General features: G+C 34.2%; 1 protein-coding gene across 9 annotated transcripts in view; it reads left to right on the top strand.

The window, feature by feature from the left end:
• The window catches only part of LOC149732884 (agrin-like), a 56,488-nt gene that overhangs the window by 26,098 nt on the left and 10,464 nt on the right, over positions 1 to 19,926 (top strand). For 6 of the 9 annotated variants that reach the window (XM_089882281.1, XM_089882279.1, XM_089882277.1 and 3 more), the window contains exons 6-29: positions 1,455 to 1,565; positions 4,122 to 4,358; positions 4,598 to 4,778; positions 5,390 to 5,454; positions 5,749 to 5,870; positions 6,199 to 6,296; positions 6,558 to 6,736; positions 6,981 to 7,223; positions 7,896 to 8,043; positions 8,439 to 8,512; positions 8,896 to 8,981; positions 9,497 to 9,620; positions 9,870 to 9,999; positions 10,378 to 10,493; positions 11,088 to 11,168; positions 11,341 to 11,505; positions 12,135 to 12,284; positions 12,466 to 12,599; positions 13,290 to 13,395; positions 13,823 to 14,287; positions 14,694 to 14,761; positions 16,134 to 16,194; positions 17,283 to 17,410; positions 17,686 to 17,893. In XM_089882281.1, the coding sequence (XP_089738407.1) occupies positions 1,455 to 1,565; positions 4,122 to 4,358; positions 4,598 to 4,778; positions 5,390 to 5,454; positions 5,749 to 5,870; positions 6,199 to 6,296; positions 6,558 to 6,736; positions 6,981 to 7,223; positions 7,896 to 8,043; positions 8,439 to 8,512; positions 8,896 to 8,981; positions 9,497 to 9,620; positions 9,870 to 9,999; positions 10,378 to 10,493; positions 11,088 to 11,168; positions 11,341 to 11,505; positions 12,135 to 12,284; positions 12,466 to 12,599; positions 13,290 to 13,395; positions 13,823 to 14,287; positions 14,694 to 14,761; positions 16,134 to 16,194; positions 17,283 to 17,410; positions 17,686 to 17,893 (3,480 nt within the window). The remainder of the gene's footprint in view (positions 1 to 1,454; positions 1,566 to 4,121; positions 4,359 to 4,597; positions 4,779 to 5,389; positions 5,455 to 5,748; positions 5,871 to 6,198; positions 6,297 to 6,557; positions 6,737 to 6,980; positions 7,224 to 7,895; positions 8,044 to 8,438; positions 8,513 to 8,895; positions 8,982 to 9,496; positions 9,621 to 9,869; positions 10,000 to 10,377; positions 10,494 to 11,087; positions 11,169 to 11,340; positions 11,506 to 12,134; positions 12,285 to 12,465; positions 12,600 to 13,289; positions 13,396 to 13,822; positions 14,288 to 14,693; positions 14,762 to 16,133; positions 16,195 to 17,282; positions 17,411 to 17,685; positions 17,894 to 19,926) is intronic. The other 3 variants (XM_089882285.1, XM_089882278.1, XM_089882286.1) reach the window with 3 other exon arrangements.

Below are 19,926 nucleotides of genomic sequence, written 5' to 3'. Positions count from 1 at the left end.
ATATGTATACACTTAATAATCCTTACAGTTTCGCGAGCATTTATATCACTCTGTCACCCACCGTCCCAGAACCGAAATAGATTTTCAAGACATAACACTAAACTACGTTTCCGACGTTCGAACGGCGTCAAGTCACACCTACAGAACGAGAATACGAACTTTAACGCAGCCGCAAATTCCAACGTTAGCTAATGCGATCACCGCAAGCCTTTTCGCACCAGTTACATTCGCGCACAGTGAAAGCAAAAGGGCCATCACTCGTCGATGCCGATTTACGTATCGACCCCTTGCTGTTACTCCTGTTTCGATAACGATCTTCTCATCTTATCCAAACACATCTCATAACCTAGCCCCACCATAACGTTAACTTGGGTGTTGGGTTTCAAACTACTCAAAACGGGCTTTAACCTGGCGGGAATGCGACTTCATTTAACTCAGTGGATGTTACGATACATTAACCACAACCCCTCATACAGTTAAGTAGGCAGTGCCACGAACGAATTTAGAAAAACATGTTACATTACTTGCGGTTAAATGGGAAAAATAGACTTCCATCTATAAATACAACACGGCTGTTTTGATTTACATCCCGGGACATCCATACCACACATAATTATCACGCTCTCCCAGGCGGTTCTGGTCACATGAAGTCACATAAAAGTGTATATTCGTATTTTTGTCCTTTTCCACGGATAAGTATAGAAGGGTGGGGGACGATGGGACACCTGTGTACTTTATTTTAACGTTAAAAAATATAAAATCGTATCTTGACGACTCCCATAGACCGTTGGTAATTGTTTCAATCACCATCAGGATATTTGAATATTATGAGCTAAAGGTGTCCCATCTCCCCCCACAGTACTTTATATTCGTCTTTTTCCACAAAAAGTATAACAGGCTACAATCAGCCCACTCCCAATATTAACACCAGGCTTACTGTTCCCATGTATACCGGCCACCTTTAATACCAAACCAACTCCCATTTTTTAACGAATTCCATTCTTTATCTAAACCACTGGCAAAAAAGAACATTGATTCCAATTAACGGACGTGATAAATTCCATGTATGCTCCATGGTTTATAGTGTATCAGGTCCAATCTGTCAATAACGTATTGCTGGTTTTACTTTAACAATAAATGCAAATCTATAACAACCTTCAATGAAATCTAAAACAATCCACGATGAAATCAAGTCACAAAATTCAAGTTACTTAACAGACAAGTATTTGGTTTATTTCTTTTGCTCGGCGCCGTAAATTAAGTTCCCATACACGCAATCTCACATTTATTGTGTCCTTTAATCCTTGGGCACTAAAATCAACAAAAATCCCACTTTCGCAAGTATAAAATGATGCTCCAATCAGTAACATTCAAAAGGAAATCTATTTTAAAGAATTCAGCCAAAATAAACAGTTCTGTTGTCCAGTTTGCCCCAATAACCTGACATTCCTCAGCAGAAGCCCACCGTCAGGCCATAAACTTTTTACGCACTAAGCCCACTCGTCGTCGTCATGGTTTTAGGGTGCGACCCACAGAATCAAGTTTAACTACACTGAAGCCCACTGGTCAGTTGCTTGGCTTGTCGTGGTAGTTGTGTGTTGTAGATGTTCTTGTTGTTTGTGTGTTGTAGTTTTCCTTGTTGTTGTTTGTGTGTTGTAGTTTTCCCTGTTGTTGTTTGTGTTTTGTAGGTGTCTTTGTTGTTGTTATTGGTTGTTAAACTGTTAGACGTGTGTTCGTTTTTGTTTGTTTTCTATTAACCAAAACGTGTGTAATTGATCCAATTTCCGGAGTATGCCCATGACCTACAATGTGTATATTAGGGTAGGGAGAGACTGGATACTTTTAGCACATCATATCCAAACATCCTGATGATGTTTAAACATCCAACAATGGTCTATGGGAGTTGTGAGGATACAATTTTATAATTCTTTGAATGTTTTTTGTTTACTATCAAATGGGACGGGAAAATAGAATGAGATGGTGTCCCATCTATCTCACCCCACTATATAGGCCGTGTTATATGTCTTATGTCGCTGTATTGAGTTTAGATTTGTATACAGTAGTAATCGATGCGCATTGTAATGGCGTTACAATACCTTTAGCGTAGGTTAGGTTTAGGTTATAGGTGTATTTGTATAGTTTACCCTTTGCAACTTAGCTTGTAAATCCAGCCAGTAGTTTTCTAGTCGGCTTCTTAGCATAGGTTAAACGGATTGACTTTTCTTTATCCTTCTGTGACATTTATTTTTCCAATGACGTAATCATGAATATATACAAAATTCTTTTGTTTTTTTGTTTCCCATTTAACGTTATAATTATTCAAAACGTGAACTATATATTGACTTTGTTCGTTTGGTACGCAATATCCCCCCCCTTAAAAAGTCCTTAACAGCCTAATCTCTTAATACTTACGCCTTTTGTAAGCACCCGGTCCCATTTCCGATTGTTTACGTCACAATACGTTCGTCACGGGCCATTGTGGGGGGGGGACATGGAAATAACAGGTGTAAGATGTCTACACCCGTAATCCTGTTACCGAATTTCAATTTCATACGCTTTGTGTAACGAGACTTGTTAAAGCTATGGTTTTCTCTTTGAACATGTTTATAATCTAAAACTTAACCCTTTGAAAACTTGTGGCAGTATAGCTTTCCAGAGTAATTTAAAAACAACGTTTTCAATCGCATATTGGATACACAACTAAACGTCTAAATGTCAAATATCAAACCAGGTTTATATATCACCCGCGCGCTCTGAAAAAAAAACGTAAAAAAATGTATGTCCACAGTCGTTAATGCAATAAACAGTCCACAGGGTCTACACTGTAGTGCAGTACATGCAACCTGCAACACAAACGAACTAAAACACTAGATTTTAGCACCTCCTAATAAAGAGCTACCGAAAATGCAACATGCGCGAATTCGCAAAGATTTTGAGCTCCGCAAAATGGTTTAAGCTTACAGAACGTTTTTCTGCGTATAACTACCTTGTTTCGACGTGTTAAACTGTTGCCACAGCAATTCGACCATGTCCCCCTCAAAGTCAACCCACTAATTATGCGGTGGTTAAGCAGCTCTTATCCCTGATGGTATTCTTGATAGTACGATCATTTTCTCCAGCTTAAAACCTCCTAATTAAATCTAGCGTCCAGTGATTGAACTTTCACTAACCCCGTGTCCCTAGAGTTAAGAATTGACCCTTGTTAGGCCCAATTTTCGTTCCGGGAGTTACAGGGACAGAAAATCCGATTTTACGTTGGGATATTACTGGATTTGTATCAGTTACGTTGTTTTATTATCCTCCCATAAGGGACTAGCGACTAGTTATTATAGTATCCTATCCTGTCTTCCAGGGCTAAAGGGTAATTTAGGATTAATTCTCGGTATAACTATGGCGGTTATTCTCCTGCTCGAAAATATACTATGTAAAAAAAAATGTCGCAATAATTGTAAAGTGTCGTAATGTCTTTTCGGTTTCGACCATTCTTTCCGATAGAAATTTAGTGAAAGTAATAAAATTACCGATCGAGACATTTTTTCTAAAATACGATTACAGCTGCCAAAAATTCAGCTTCCAGTGCCAGATTATACGTATCCAGTTTTAGCAGGTCCGACCCAGTATAGACGGCGTCGATAGCTCACATCAAAGCGCTTAAATGTCACCGTCAACGCGTGGGGCTCACAGTAAACTTAGTAACCGTCTCGCGCCCTGTGGTTTTCCGCGCTCTAGTAGAAATGTCGCATGAATAGAGTTTGTGTAGTGCATGAGAAACTGACATTTAACGAGAAATCCGTAGTAGGTTGCCCTATCTTGGCCCATGGCATATGCGCCCTTCAAAATTAGTTCAGAGCTAGTTTGGAAAAATATCAAAAAAATAGTTAGTTACAGTTTTACATACATGGTTACTGGTAAGTTGGCATAGGGTGTATGAAACAAAACACCCGTGTTATAACGACTGTCGTTTTCCGGTCGCGCGAGGATAAAGCAAGTTACATTCATTCGTTCAGAACTTTTTAATGGTCCTTAATCAGTCTTAATAATATTACATGTATGCTTCTACACTTACACCCTTATATGGGCCGTACCTTTAGTTTTATAATTAAATACAGTTTTATCTACAGAACCAGTGGACGACCGACTTTGTTCGACTGTTACATGCGACTTCAACGCTGCTTGCGTTGTGCGTCCCTCAGACGACGGCTCTTTGGCGCCTGCATGCGAATGCCCGACCTGCGAGAACGTAGCAGTTGAGCCAGTCTGCGGTTCGGACCAACGGAGCCACCGCTCGAGCTGCGATCTGCGGCGTGCGTCGTGTGTGGAGGGACGTGTGATAACTGTCGTACGGAATTCAGCATGTAGTAAGTACATGAACGGTTAAAAAAACAACGACCCACGAAGTTACATACGCCATATTTTCGTACTGTGACCGAGGAGACAAATAAATTTCATTCATCCATACGTGTTAACTCCTAAGCGGGCACTGGGTGTATTAAACAACATCTGTGGTATTAGGACTGTCAATCATGCAAATCTAGTTTTATAGTGACTTACTTGTCGTTTGTTTTGCATACATATACCAATGGAATCTCTTTTCCAGACCCTTGCGACATTTTCAACATCGAAAGCGGAATTTTCTTACCAATGTGCAGTGGATCTTGCACACTAGATGGAAACGGGGAGCCCCAGTGTTGCGAGACACTTAAATGTGCGGCAAATGAAACTGAACTTGTGTGTGGAAGCGATGGAAACACTTATGAAAATGAATGTTCTCTTAGAAGGTAAGCTTTTATTATCGTTCTTAATAAATTACGATCTGGTACTTCTTCACACATAATGTAATTAATGTAAATTTCAATAAAAAAAATCTAAAAAATAATCATCTACAAAGTAACATACATGGTAACTCGTAAGCTGGCACGAGGTGCTAAACCCGTGTGATAACGACTGTCGTTTTCCGACCACGTGAGGATAAAGTAAGTTACATTCATTCATTCATTTATTTATAACAAAACAACAGTTTATATACACGTCTGTTGTTTAGTTACAAATTCCCTTCTTTTTGTCATTGTTATAATTAACCTGATCTTTGCTACTGCGTACCTGAAGAGATAACCTTCCTTAAGTTAGTGGTAATTGCTTCAACCCAGTTGTCACTAATGGGCTTGTAGATTGACATGAGGTGTATGAAGAAGGGGGCCTATATTATAAATAGGGGTTCAAGGGGGCCTATATTATAAAGACTGTTGTTTACCTTGTCCCATGAGAATAAACAAGTTTCTTTCAATCATTTAATTGTTAATTTAAAGTCACTATAACTACAACTAATATTTTACTTTTTATAACTGACACTAATTCTACCAGCATACTATATTGGTTATTTTATTTTCAGGTCTGCATGCGAAACAGCCAAATCCATAACTGTAATCAAGCAAGGCAGCTGCCCAACGAAGAAAGGTGAGATATTATTAAGCTTCATCTCTGAAGATAGTCTAATGTATTTTTGTGTTAAGAGAAATTGTTTCAGGCCAGTGGGTAATACCAATTGTCAGCTATATGGGTAAAAGGGGGAAATCGTTCATGAAGCTGTGTACATAACTTCTTATAAGCAGGCATGGTGTGTAAGAAACAGAACACTTGTGTTATAATGACTGTGGTTGCCCAGCCACGCCAGGATGAATAACTGACATTCATTCAGTGTGATCAATATGTTTAAAATGTTACACAATCTTCCACTTTTTTTTACAACAGAAATGACAGCTGTAAGAGGTTCACTGAGTATACAAGCAGATGAGAACTGTCCGGGAAATTGTGATTTACAAAATAAAGAATTTACTGATTTCCTAACTAGAATGGACACCTCAGTAAACCAGGTTAGTTTCCTGTATACTGAATTTTTGTTTCAGCGCAGAGGTTAGAGGGCTCACAATGTAACCAAGAGCGTTTAATGCCTAATGCTGTTACCATTGTTGGTTCATGTGTCCTTGGCTAGACATTGAACAGAAATTGATCCAACCTCAATGATGGGTTAAAAAACTATAAGCCCTATAAAAAAGATAAAAATCCAAAAACAAAAATCCATTAACCTACGAAGTAAAGTTTTTGGTAACTTGTAAGCAACTGTCAATGCCCTGTCAGTTGGGAGAAAAAAATTACATTTATTCAGCTGCTTATTTTTCAGCATATTTTATTTCATTTCAGAACCTCATGAGTCAAAACAACCAAGACATTGATGGCAAGACATTGGGCGATTTCCAAATAACTGAAGTCAGGCAGGGAAGTGCAATTCTGCTATTCAGGTAAAGTTAACATGTACTATTATTTTTGTCAGTGCGTAAACAAAAAAATTCCCTTTAGAAAAAGACATAATTTGCTGAGTTTTTCCATTAAAGTAAGATTCATCATATTTTTTGAGAAAAAAAGCTAATTTAAATGAGCTGCAGAGGTATATTCATGTATAAGTGAAAACTCCCAAGTTTTGTCAGATATTATCTAAAAGTCATAGAAATACAAATATTATCTAGATTTTTTCATTTTCTATGTTTAATTTTTCTCACCAGGGCATACTCGTCTACTACCAGTCAACCCATTGCAGTAAATTCGAATGCAAATTCGAACAACGAATGGATATATGATCGCTTGTACAGTGATGATAATGGCGCACTGAAAGTGGTAGCTCGGGAAAACGGTCTGAACCTCGTAACTGCAAGAAACCCACGCGATGATTTTGTTGTAGAAGGTACAATTTTTTTCCAATAATTTTGTTTTTATTTTAAAAAAAATGTTGTACATTTTGACACATAATGCTCTGTCAAGCTGCGTGTATGTCAAAAATTTTAAAGACACTTACAGTGCTTCTGCTTGGCACAACATATATATTCAATCTTGTATACAAAGCAAACTGTTATAAAAATTGACAGACTTTTTTAAGAAAAACTTTAATTCTTAATTAAATGTTCCCTTTTTCTTTCTTCTCTAACCAGATGTATGCATGGACCTCCAATGCGAGCACGGAGCTATGTGTAAGATCACTAAATCTGGATCCACCCTCACCCCCTCCTGCTCCTGTGAAAATGTGGGTGCTGCAGAATCGCTTCCAGTCACACACGCGTGCAAACAAGCAACCGATGGCAATGGTGTGCATAGAATCTTCATGAATGAAGCTGAAGCAAGGGGGGAGTCTTGCACTTCAAACCAAATACTGGACTTTAAAGACATTTGCCAAGGTCAGTGGGTTGTTCTAATATCTAAACATTTATATTTTTTTATGTTTTTAATTTTTAATGTTTCAAGTCTTAAAACAGCTTATTTTTGTAAATCAAATCAAACTTCTTGTTTTCTGAATTCTTCTTTCTCACTTTTATGGTGTCTCCATTTTCCATGCACTTTTACTGTTTGGTGTCTTTTCAAAGTTAAACAAAAATTTTGTTTGACCATTTTTCCATTCCCGTTTCCATTTCATAAAAATATTATATATACTTTATAATATTTCTATGTCACTCATTTCATTTCCCAATCATTTTAATTATGCTACCAGGAATATTAGGTAAGTACATTACAGTTTATTTAAAGCCAGTTTAAATTACACTTTGCTTTGGTATATTACATTACATAATATTTTTAAGAAGTCAAAATAGTTACATGCCAGTTTTTTCACCTGTCTTTTTTTCTGCTTTTTGAGGATCAAACGGTAAGTATAGCTTGATAAGGTTTAAAAAAAGAAGTTTTTTAAGAAATTTTAAAAGAACGTTGTATATTTACTCTTCATATGGCAAAAAATATTTCATTTTCACTCTAAACTTATAAAAACAATCGTTTTGAAACGATAATAACTTCAATTGTCTTTTCGATTATGGTAGCAAAGCTTATGATCCTAAAAATTCCCCTTTTCACCCCAGAAGCCCCAATTGACCCCTGTGCTGAGATAGGGGGTTGCAGTGGTGTGGGTGAGGCTTGCATTGTAATGAATGGGGTCGGTTCATGCCAGTGTATCACTTGTGGCGAGGAATACCAACCTGTCTGCACGAATGATGGACAAACTTTCAGGTAATTTAAATAAAAAGTCTAAACCAAGGTTTTTTTAAACTGTGTGCCGTTTAACGGTATCATGTAATTTAATGATAAATAAGATTTCAAGTAAATTAAAATATTTTTTTTAAAGTCTAAATCAGGGTTTATTGCACAATCCTTAAATTTTTACATGAATGAATGAATGTAACTTGCTTTATCCTCTTGTGGCCGGAAAACAACACTCGTTATAACACGGTTATTGTTTCAATACGTAATGCCAGCTTACGAGTTACCATGTATGTTACTTTGTGAATGTGGGTGATATTTAACATAAATACAAAACTAAGGTTTGTAACTGTAGGTGTCTTACACACTGGTTCAAACTAAAAAAGATTAGTTATGTTGCAATAACTACTTTTATTACATCACAGAAGCCATTGTGAGGTGCGGAGACACAACTGTTTATCGAAAACCAACCTGATAATTCTAAGCATAGGTTCTTGTGGTAAGTATCCCTTGACAACTAATACCTCTATTGTGGTGACTTGCTTTCTCTTTGGTGTTTTATATTTTAAGCATGTTAAAAAAGTTATCTTAAAAAATATTAATTTATATATGTTTTAATATAAATTGAAATGTATAGTAAGGTGGGGGAAGATGGGACACCTTTAGCACATATCTAAACATCCTGATCATATTTTAAACACTTAACAACGGTCTATGGGAGTCGTGGGGATACAGTTTTATAATTATTTCAATGTTCTTTGTTTACTTAATTGGGACGAAAAATAGAATGAAAGGTGTCCCATCTCCCCCACCCTGCTATATAAAATAAGTACACTGTTTCAAATTCCTTGTCAATGTGTTTTTTTAACACCCAACCCACAGAAAGTCAATGTGATGACATTAAGTGTTGGTATGGAGCTCAATGTGAAGTGATTGCTCAAGGAACTACATGTGTTTGTCCAACTGTTGTAAGTATGGCTGGGTTATTAAAACTTAACTTCAAATTACAGTTTCCTACCCTATGAAAAAATATTTTTCTGTTTATTTTGTTTATAGACTTTAAAATATCTTGGTTCTGTATAACAGTTCTTAGTTCTGATAGTTCTGGTCAATAATAACTCATTTGTTGTGCCATTACTAAAGTTAAATTTTCAAAACCATTTGTTTTGTATAAAAATAATAAGTTTTCACAACAGAACTGACTTAATGACTTTGAATGTAGGCGTTGTACCTATTTTTTCATATAGGTTTCCATTATTTTTTCAATATAAATTTTAAATAATGTTTTTATATAAGTTTTAGACTATTTTTTATTATAGATTTTATATTATTTTTTAATATAAATTTATACAATTTTGTCATATAAGTTTTGCACTGATTTTTAATATTAATTTTACATGATTTTGTCATACTAGTTTTGCATTATTTTTTAATATATTTTTTTTCATATTTTTTTCATTTAAATATTACATGTATATTGCAGTGTGTGAAAACCTACTTACCAGTTTGTGGAAGCGATGGGCAGACTTACAGCAATGAATGTGAAATGGTCGTAGCAGCATGTCCACAAAAACTTGAAGTAACTGTAGCGCATGCTGGTCCTTGTGGTAAGTGACATTCAGAATGAACTTTATAGAATGAGGCAAATGTTTCGGGTTCAAATCCCACCCAGAGCATAATTTGTATTATAAGTTTACCAGTGATTTGTATGTAGGAAAAAGAGAATTAGACTTTGAATTATGCAACATTTTCTTGTGTTAGTGTCATCCATGCCTACATCTACAAGTTAAACCGAGCATAAAAATCCAAGAGCTCAAAAAATGTTAAGAAACTCTGATTTCAATTTTTTTTCACAGACGAGCCAACACATGAAGGTTCGGGTTCTGGTGCGGGCGACGAGTGTGGTTGTCTCTTTGGTGCCTCGTGTGACACAACTATCGACGACGAGGATGCAAATTGTGTTTGTAACTTCAATTGTGAAGCAATGTGAGTTGGAATAGACTTTATATGGGGAATGAATATACTGTATTGAAAATGGACTTTAGATGTATGGATACACCATGTAGGTCACATATAGTCGGGTGGGAAAATGGGACACCTTTTCATTCTATTTTCTCATCCCAGTAAACAAAGAACATTCAATGAATTATAAATCTGTATCCTCATGACTTTAATAGACCGTTGTTAATGGTTTAAAACGAATCAGGATGTTTTGATATTATTTGCAAACAGTGTTTTACTCCACAGTACCATACATAGATTTGTTATACCTTAAGAGTGAGCATAATTAAACACTAGGGTTTATTTTTACATATTTTTTGGCGTAGAACCATTTTTTAACAGATTGATTATTTTCACTTGCAGTGGTGTTGCAGTATGTGGTTCAGATGGCAAAACTTACCCCAATATGTGTGAACTTGAAAAGGCCCAGTGTAACCAGCAAACACCAATTTCTCTCGTTTCAAAGGGAATCTGTAAAGGTAGGAGTTTGATATTTAATAATCGCATTTTTAGATCAAAAATGCATGGATAGGTTAGGAAGAAAATGGTTTTGCAACTGCATATATTAGTGAAATCATACATAAAACTTTTTGTATTTATTACAACTGTTAAATCAGTGAAATCGTATATAAATCTGATTATAATTTAAACTGATATTTTTTCAAAAGAACTAGTAGCATGTTAGTGAATGTAACTTACTTTATCCTTGCGTGGCCGGAAAACGAAAGTCGTTATAACACGGTTGTTCATATACCTCGTGCCAGCTTACGAGTTACCATGTATGTTACTGTGGGTAATGTACATTGATGTATCTTACTCACCGTTGTTAATGTACCATAAGCTCATTATAATTTATAAATGTTGAAACTGTTTCTATTTTGTACATTGCTATACCCTGTTTTGTTTAGGGTGTCGCGACCCCCCCCCCCTTTCAAACCAAAAAAAATTAATTAAAAAAAAAATTATAAAAATATTGTTGAACATTTTTTGATTAAACCCCCACGCCCTCTTATTTTTTTCTGGCTGCGCCACTGATTGTTAGTGTATTGTTAATACACCATTTCCTCTTACAGTTGGATGTGTGCAAAGCAGATATGGTTGCTGTGAGGATGGAACAACACCAGCAAAGGGTGTGGCAAGATCTGGTTGCCCAGGTATTTAAGAATAATATAAAATAGGTATTTTATATAAACAAACATAAGTATTTACTATTTATTTAAATATATATGTGTATTTATCTATATATAACTAAGTTTTTATTTTTTGTTAATTTTGAACTTTTTTTTTTAGTTAAAACATATATTTACAAGTTTGATTTTTGTGCAGAGAAATGCTTGTGCAATGAGCATGGGTCTTATGGCAATGCATGCAACCCAACTACAGGACAATGTGTGTGTAGACCTGGTGTTGGAGGACTTAGATGCGACCGGTGCAGACCTGGCTATTGGAACTTTAGAGCACTTGCTGAGAAACTTTTCACTGGTTGTATGTGTAAGTTAAGAATATTTAAATTCTAATGTTAGTTAAAGGGATTTCATTATATTGCTTTCATGCCTTTAGGCTTCAGGGTAATATTATAATGTCTATACTGTTGCTGCCAGGTGTATTAGAATGCTTTGGGCAGTTTGGTTTGTGATTTTAAAGAACTGGCGTTTGTTCTGCCATACGGGAGACATCATTATGGTTTGTCGTAATGTGTCTTGTCTAAGAACACGTAATATGTGTTGTTGTTTTTCGCTATCGTTTTCGTAATGATAAATACAAATCTGTTTTGTAAAAATTGCTAGACAATCATTTTCACACAGAGAACCTATATCCAATGGGCTATAGGAAACACTTTGTCACAACTTTAAAGATTACTTTAAAGAATACATGTGTTATGTTTTCTTTAAATAACATAATCTTCGCTTCCGTTTTCTTAGAGATAAATAGAAATTATGTTCTGTTAAACAATTGCCAGAAGATCACTTTTACATTTATAGTATACCATGTATGCCCATACACCTTTTTTGCTGCCTATAATCCTTTACCCTAAAACCAAACCTGTATAAAACAACCCAAAACAGTTTTTTTAGCCACCTATGAATCTTGTGCTCTAAAACCCCCCCTATTCTTCCCAGCTTGTCGTTGCCATGAGTTTGGTTCAACCAGAGATGACTGTGACCAGATGACCGGCAGATGCTCATGCAAAGTTGGTGTAACTGGTTTGAAGTGTACCGACTGTGTGAGTGATGGTTCATGGGTCACCAGTAGTGTGTGCGATAATGCAGGTAATTTCAAATTTTGGTAAATTTTTACATTTGTTTCATTTGATAATTTTTGAACATTTACATTTCTTACAAAGGTTAAAATTTTACGAAATGTTAAAAATTGCAAAACCGTTTACTAACTACCTAAAAAAAGTTCTCCAAATTTTTTTTTTTTATGTAAAAATTATTGCTATATTTTTAGCAACAGCTGCTCCAAGTGCCGTTTCGTGTGAGGACCTGGTGTGTCGTGTCGGGCAGGAATGCGTTGAGATAAACAATGCGTTTGAATGCCAGTGCCCTTCGCTGACCTCGTGTGACAATATGGATGAAGCAGTTGTAAGTTCAATTTTTTTGATTTTAATTTTTTGCATGAATGTTTTAATGGCTATTTTAAACTAAAAAAATCCATTTTTGCTTTGCTTATTCCTGCTTTTATTGATTAAATTCTGTTTTTTCATGTTTCAAATTTCACTACAGTGTTCCCGTCCCAAGGCAAGTCATAATAAGTAGTAAATACAAATCAAATCTCAAACCTAATTGTGCAACACTGATTTTCAAGCAGTATAACTAATTGTAACATCTTAAAGTTCTGAATTAACATTTTAATGTCGCTTAGTTTTTTTATTAAAACAGCATGGTTATAGCATGGTATGTACTGTAGATATACTTTATATAACTACTTTAAATTAGAACCATTAGGTTCAAAATACACATATATTTCAATGCTATGTTAACCATTAAAATTTCTACAACGGCACGCATTTTGTTAAAGGAAGTCAAATTTCTTATATAGTTTAAACAGCATGTGTTTCTGCATGAAAACAATGTTAAAGCGACCAATACTCCGGATTAAAATAGCCAGTATATCAGAATCTATGTATAAAGGGTATTTAACGGTCCATGGGAGTCATTTATAATTCTTTGAATGTTTATTGTTTACTACCAAATGGGATGAGAAAATCAAATAAAATGTGTCCCCTCTTTCCCCACCCTACTATATAATTAAACCACCTTCCTTTTTGTCAGGTTTGTGGGACCAATGGCATCACCTACGCTGATAGATGCCAGCTTAAAGTGTTGGCATGCAAAGTGGGAATCAATGTGACAGTGGCACATGAAGGGGCTTGCATGAGTAAGATAAATGTTCATTTACTACCAAAACATTTTAACGTATATGTTTAAATTCCAACTTTGTAAAAGTGAATGCACAGACATTTATTCTGTAAAAGTGAATGCACAGACATTTAGTCTATCATTTATGTATTAAAATTATTCATTTTCCAAAGAAAAGACACAGGTTTTAAATGAATACAGGTTTTAATGTAAGTTAAATTTAATGTATGAAGGGTGCAAATTGTTCTTAGAAAGTTAAACTCAGTGTTGCACTGTATTTGTATACACATTAACACAGCTGTTTAGGAAAAATTCAAATCCACGGCAATACAACACACCAATAAAAAAAACTATTACATATGTTTTGAAACTGCTGCTATGAACCCCACTTGGTCCGGGGAACAAGTTTGAGCACTGCTGGCTTAACATGTTGCTTAACTTTGTAGGCAACCTTGAGCCTTTGGTTGAAGGACCAATAGTTCGCCCACCACTCGTACCAGTAACAATAGAAACCACACGAATGGTTCAGATCACAACAACCACACATCCTGTACCTGTTGTTGAACCAGAGCCTACACCAAATGCAGAACCAGAACCCACATCTAAACCTGAACCAGAGCCCACACCAAAATCTGAGCCTGAACCAGAACCAAATGCAGAACCAGGGCTCACAGCAAAGCCAGAGCCAGAACCCACATCTAAACCTGAACCAGAGCCAGAACCAACACCAAATGCAAAACCAGAGCCAACATCAAACCCTGAACCAGAGCCAGAACCAACAACTAAAACCCCGTCAGTTCCAAAATCTGAACCAGAAACACTTGCAACTCCAAAAGCAACACCAGCAACCACAGTTCTACCAGTTCCCACCACCACCCTTTCGGTGACAAAAACACCAAAAACAACAGCTGGTAAATACCTTTCTAAATATAGTTCTATCTTTATATGCTGTTGTCTGGCAATTATTTGTTATGTGATCTTAAAGGACCGCTGTTTTGTCTGCAATACGGCTAGTCTTCATCAGGGTTGGCAGTTAAGATCTTAAAACAAATTCCCTGAGAATCGTTTTACACTAAAATATGTCTTATTTTAATCTTCTGCCCCACACAATTCTAACACGTACAAACACTCTTGTACCCCATCCTTTACACTTAAATTTCTTTCACACAGGTATAATAAACACCAGTGTGCCCAACATTTTCACAAATGTGTTTAATATATACTATTCTAACCCCTATTCCCAGCTACAGAATGAATAATGTGTTTAATATATATATATATATATAATACACACCATACTAACACCTATATTCCCAGCTACAGATGAAGTTGAATGCATGTACGGTGATGATGAAGATTGTGGTGGATCAGGAAGTGGGGAAGGGGTGAGTTGCATTAGGTTTATTTATTTTCATAGGATAGATGTTCATGGGATTTGTTTCATGAGATAAATTTTCATAGGATAGATGTTAATGGGATTTGTTTCATGAGATATATTTCATAGGATAGATGTTAATGGGATTTGTTTCATGAGATATATTTTCATAGGATAGATGTTAATGGGATTTGTTTCATGAGATATATTTTCATAGGATAGATGTTAATGGGATTTGTTTCATGAGATCTATTTTCATAGGATAGATGTTAATGGGATTTGTTTCATGAGATCTATTTTCATAGGATAGATGTTCATGGGATTTGTTTATGAGATATATTTTCATGGGATAGATGTTCATGGGATTTGTTCATGAGATATATTTTCATGGGATAGATGTTCATGAGATTTGTTTCATGAGATATATTTTCATAGGATATATGTTCATGGGATTTGTTTCATGAGATATATTTTCATAGGATAGATGTTAATGGGATTTGTTTCATGAGATATATTTTCATAGGATAGATGTTCATGGGATTTGTTTATGAGATAAATTTTCATAGGATATATGTTCATGGGATTTGTTTCATGAGATATATTTTCATAGGATAGATGTTCATGGGATTTGTTTCATGAGATATATTTTCATAGGATAGATGTTCATGGGATTTGTTTATGAGATATATTTTCATAGGATAGATGTTAATGGGATTTGTTTCATGAGATATATTTTCATAGGATAGGTGTTCATGGGATTTGTTTATGAGATATATTTTCATAGGATAGATGTTAATGGGATTTGTTTCATGAGATATATTTTCATAGGATAGATGTTCATGGGATTTGTTTCATGAGATATATTTTCATAGGATAGATGTTCATGGGATTTGTTTCATGAGATATATTTCATAGGATATATGTTCATGGGATTTGTTTCATTAGATATATTTTCATTTAATGTCTTCATGTGATACAATTTCAAGATGAACGTTAATGTTATTCAGTTTTTTGGGTTATATTTTTATGAGGTATATTTTCATGAGATATATTTCATGAGATATATTTTCATGAGGTATATTTTCATGGGATGTTTTTCATGTGATGCAATTTCAAGATGAATGTTAATGTAATTGACTTTTTGAGGTATATTTTTATGAGATGTATTTTCATGAGGTATATTTTCATGTGATATATTTTCATCAGGTATATTTTCATGTGATATATTTTCATGAGGTATATTTTCATGTGATATATTTTATGTGATATATTTTCATGTGAAACACTTACATGAGATGTGTAGGATATATTTATATATGGTGCATTTTAATTAGACACATTGTTATGTATACATTTTACATATTCTTATATGTTTAATCCAGGAGGTTGATAACACTGAAGCTCCATCAGTCATTCCCGAAATACCAGAAGTTCCTACACCAGGTATTTTAATATACAATATATTATACAATTAATGTTTTTTTAATTTTTCATTAAATTTAAAAAAAAAAATTTTTACCTGATTTTATATTGAATTCCCCCTTACTAAAGTTAAAGTAGCAACCTTCTAATACATTTTAAGAAGTGCTTCCTAACACACGTTAAGCAGTGCTCTACTTGCCAATGCCAAATTATTGCAATATTTAGAAGACTAGAATTAGTTTGTAACTTTTTTAGTTTATTTATTTTAAACATTGTTATTTTTATACTTTATAAAACCAAAATAATCATTAAAAAACTAACCCTTTTTTCTCCATTTTAAAGCCAACACTGTGGAACTCTAATGACTCTGTTTATTTTTAATGTCTCACGCATTCCATTGAACTCATTTATATTTTACCATTCATACTCATATCATTTTTTCACTTGCACACACATAGCACTCTTTGCGTATTTGCTGCAACTGTTATTGCAGCAAAGGTCGAGTGGTAAGCCATCTGCACTCAGTGAGTTTATGTTCCAAAAGTCTAAAGTTCATTACGCCTTTATAACAAATAGGGCCTTATATCCATTTTGAACCGTTTATACTTTTTAAACTATTTTAACTTTTTAAACCATTTTATGCGCAAAACTTAAAATTTATTTTCTTTAATTGTATATTCCTGTGCAACTACATTGAAAAGTTGTCAAAAACAAGTTACAGGTGTTTAAAATGCCTATATATTCGACCCATTTCTTACAGATGTTAAAAAAACCCCAATATTTTTTTTTAAATGTCTAAATATTTAACACAATTCCTAAACTGCTTGTACAATTTAAAGGTTGCATGTTTCATGTTGTAACCGCATTTTTATCGCATGTGAACAACAAACTTTCGTATTTTCGAAAACTTCATGTTTTTAATTGTAATAAAGTGACCTTTTTATGCTTATGACTATAGCAGATGTTTTATAATCTAAGGAATAACAATTATTATTTATAGTTTTTCTAAAAAAACATAAAACTCCTTCTATTTTTTAAACCTTTAAAAACCTGTTTTTCCCCAAAAAAATAAAATAAAAATAAGTTTTTAAATTTCTATTTTCTTGCAGCTGCTGTTCAATTTATTGGGCAAGGCACGTTCTACTCTATTGATGGGAATTCACTGAGGCATTCAAAGTCATTAGATGTTCCTGGATCTGAAGAGTTTATCAACTACAGTAACCTTGTGGAAGCAGAAGTAAGTATATGTTTAAGCCAGAGACTAATTGTAATAAATTCTGTGAACCTGACCCTGATCTGGTGCTCATAGTCTTGTACAATTCGTGTGTAATCAAATAGACTGTTTGAAGAAATACATAGATACAAATGGTTGCACTTGATTTTTGTCTGTTCCATTTTCGTTGTTTGATTCATTCAATAAAACCCATTCATACATTGTTATAATGACTGTTGTTGCTCTTTATAAATATTAATAAACGGAAACCTCATTCTTAAAACCCAAACATCTTTCAGATCATGTCATTAATAAGCAACCCCCCACTCCTGGATTCCGTGCGTGCCGTGCGTATCAGTTCCTTCCGATCTGCCAGCATCTTCTGGGGAGGAGTTATCGTCACATTTGAGCTCCATTTGACATCCGGATCGGATGCAGGAGCAATCCAGGACGCCTTAAACGCAGCGTCGAGTGAAAATCGTTACTTCACTATCTCGGAGCTAACAGGTACCGACACGATCAACTAACTTGCATGTTATTTTGGTCATTCCATTTGTGTAGACCAGTTTATTCCGGTTTTAACCCGTTTTCAGTGGCGTAACTAGCCAGTGCTTTAGTAGTTTGAACTACTAATAATGTGAACCAAAAATCATATAATAATCTTGTTTTTATAGAAACTTTGATTTAAAGCTAGTTATGCCATTGATATTTGTTTTCTGTTTGTTTTACACAATAGTAGTAATAACCATTTTAACTGAGTTTTAGAGATTAGTTTTTAATACATGTTCTTATCAGAATGTAATTGACTATCAATCCAATTTTGGCATAAAGTTATAAAATTAAGCGATATCAAATTCCATATTAATTCCTATCAAACTTGTGTTTAAATTTTGAATAACTGAGTATCTCAACACAGTGATTTGCATCAGCATAGAATTTAATTTATTGCTTGTCGTAACCTTTGAAATTCACCTGAAAATCAGTGGCACATTAATATTACTGTAATATAAAACCGGTAGCGCGCCACCGACTGCCTGTGGCAAAATTTGATTTACTAAAAATCATGGTGAATTTTAAAGGCTTGACAGTCTGGTTAATTTAAAAACAATGGCACCGCAGTGTTTTTTATATTAGGCAATTGCTGAAATAACTACTATTGTGATAATTTTGCAAATACTGCAGCCAATGTAGCCGCATATATCACAAAAATGTGTATACCTATATGATACATTTATTGCTGGCTGGGCACTTTTACTATGAGCCTAATTATATTATTATTTCAATCTGTTTGAGTTGCGTAATCTACCCATTTTATCATTACATTTGTGCATCATCTATGTAAAGAAGTGAAAGTATTGAATAAAATTCTGTAAAATTTTCCAAAGTTTTGTTACCAGTATAATTGTCCAGGAAGTTAGAATTCCAATTGCTTTCTTTTGTCATCAGCTTATTGCATGGCTTCTTGCTTTTGTAGAGAAATATTTGCAGTAGTCGGTGCTTTGTATTGGTAATTTTAAATGAAGAGCAAATACGTTTTTTTAATAAAATAATAAGAATTTGCTACTTTTTAAAAGTTAAAATTATTTTTCAAATTTTTTTTTTAAATTATTTTTTAATTTTTTTTTAATAAAAAATTCAACAATTCAAAAAACGTTTCTGTTCTTCATAAAGTTTAATCTTCCTTCTTTAATTGCTCATATACTATTTCCATTGTTTTGGAGTGGTTTGTGTGTGAGTTGTGTGACAGTGACGAGTGCCTGTTTTTTTATAATTCATTTTTTTTTTTTTACCATCTGCCTTTCCAATGTGGCTGTAAAACCAATACTAGATGAAAATGACACCAAAATTAATTTATCACCAAAATTACTTCACCACGCGCACACATTGATATGAGCACATCACTAATCAAACAAAGTACCCTGGGTTTCCCACCCAAAATTGGGTTAACTGTGGAAGCACTTTAGGGGCAAGCACACTACTTATTAAAAATTATCGCAAAAAATTAAACCAAATTTTCCACACCCTATGTTCGCACCTATTGATTTGCATGGCAGAATTTGTACACACTTTAAGCTATATTTAGGTTCCGTTAAAATAAAGAAAAAACTATTCTTTTAATCCAAAATTTTTCAAGATTTCAACATTTAGTATGAATCTATTTTTTTTAATATTATAATTTTCTAAACACATTTTTTTTTTTTTTGCATTAAAATTATGCTTTAGTGCTAAAAAAATGGTCTGAATTACCGAATTTATACCACATCAGTTCAATTTTTACTTTACAATAGTAAAATAAAATAAATTTTACCATAAGGTAACTGGCCCATAAAGGATGTTAAGGATCACATACATTTTGACACTAATTTTATTAACAACTGCTTATACCCCAGCAGATACACTTTACTTTACAATATTAAAATAATATAATCTTTTACCTTAAAGTTAGCAGGCACATACGTTTTGTATGACTTTTACCATTAAGTTACTTGACCTGTAAATTTTACTAAATTAATGGAAAAATAGCTTTTACTCAGTAGATA

Source organism: Ciona robusta, chromosome 8, assembly GCF_009617815.1.
Source record: "Ciona robusta chromosome 8, ASM961781v2".
In the NCBI taxonomy this organism is placed as follows: domain Eukaryota; kingdom Metazoa; phylum Chordata; class Ascidiacea; order Phlebobranchia; family Cionidae; genus Ciona; species Ciona robusta.
The sequence above is the reverse complement of the archived record's forward strand: the minus strand, read 5'-3'. Positions and strand labels throughout refer to the sequence as shown.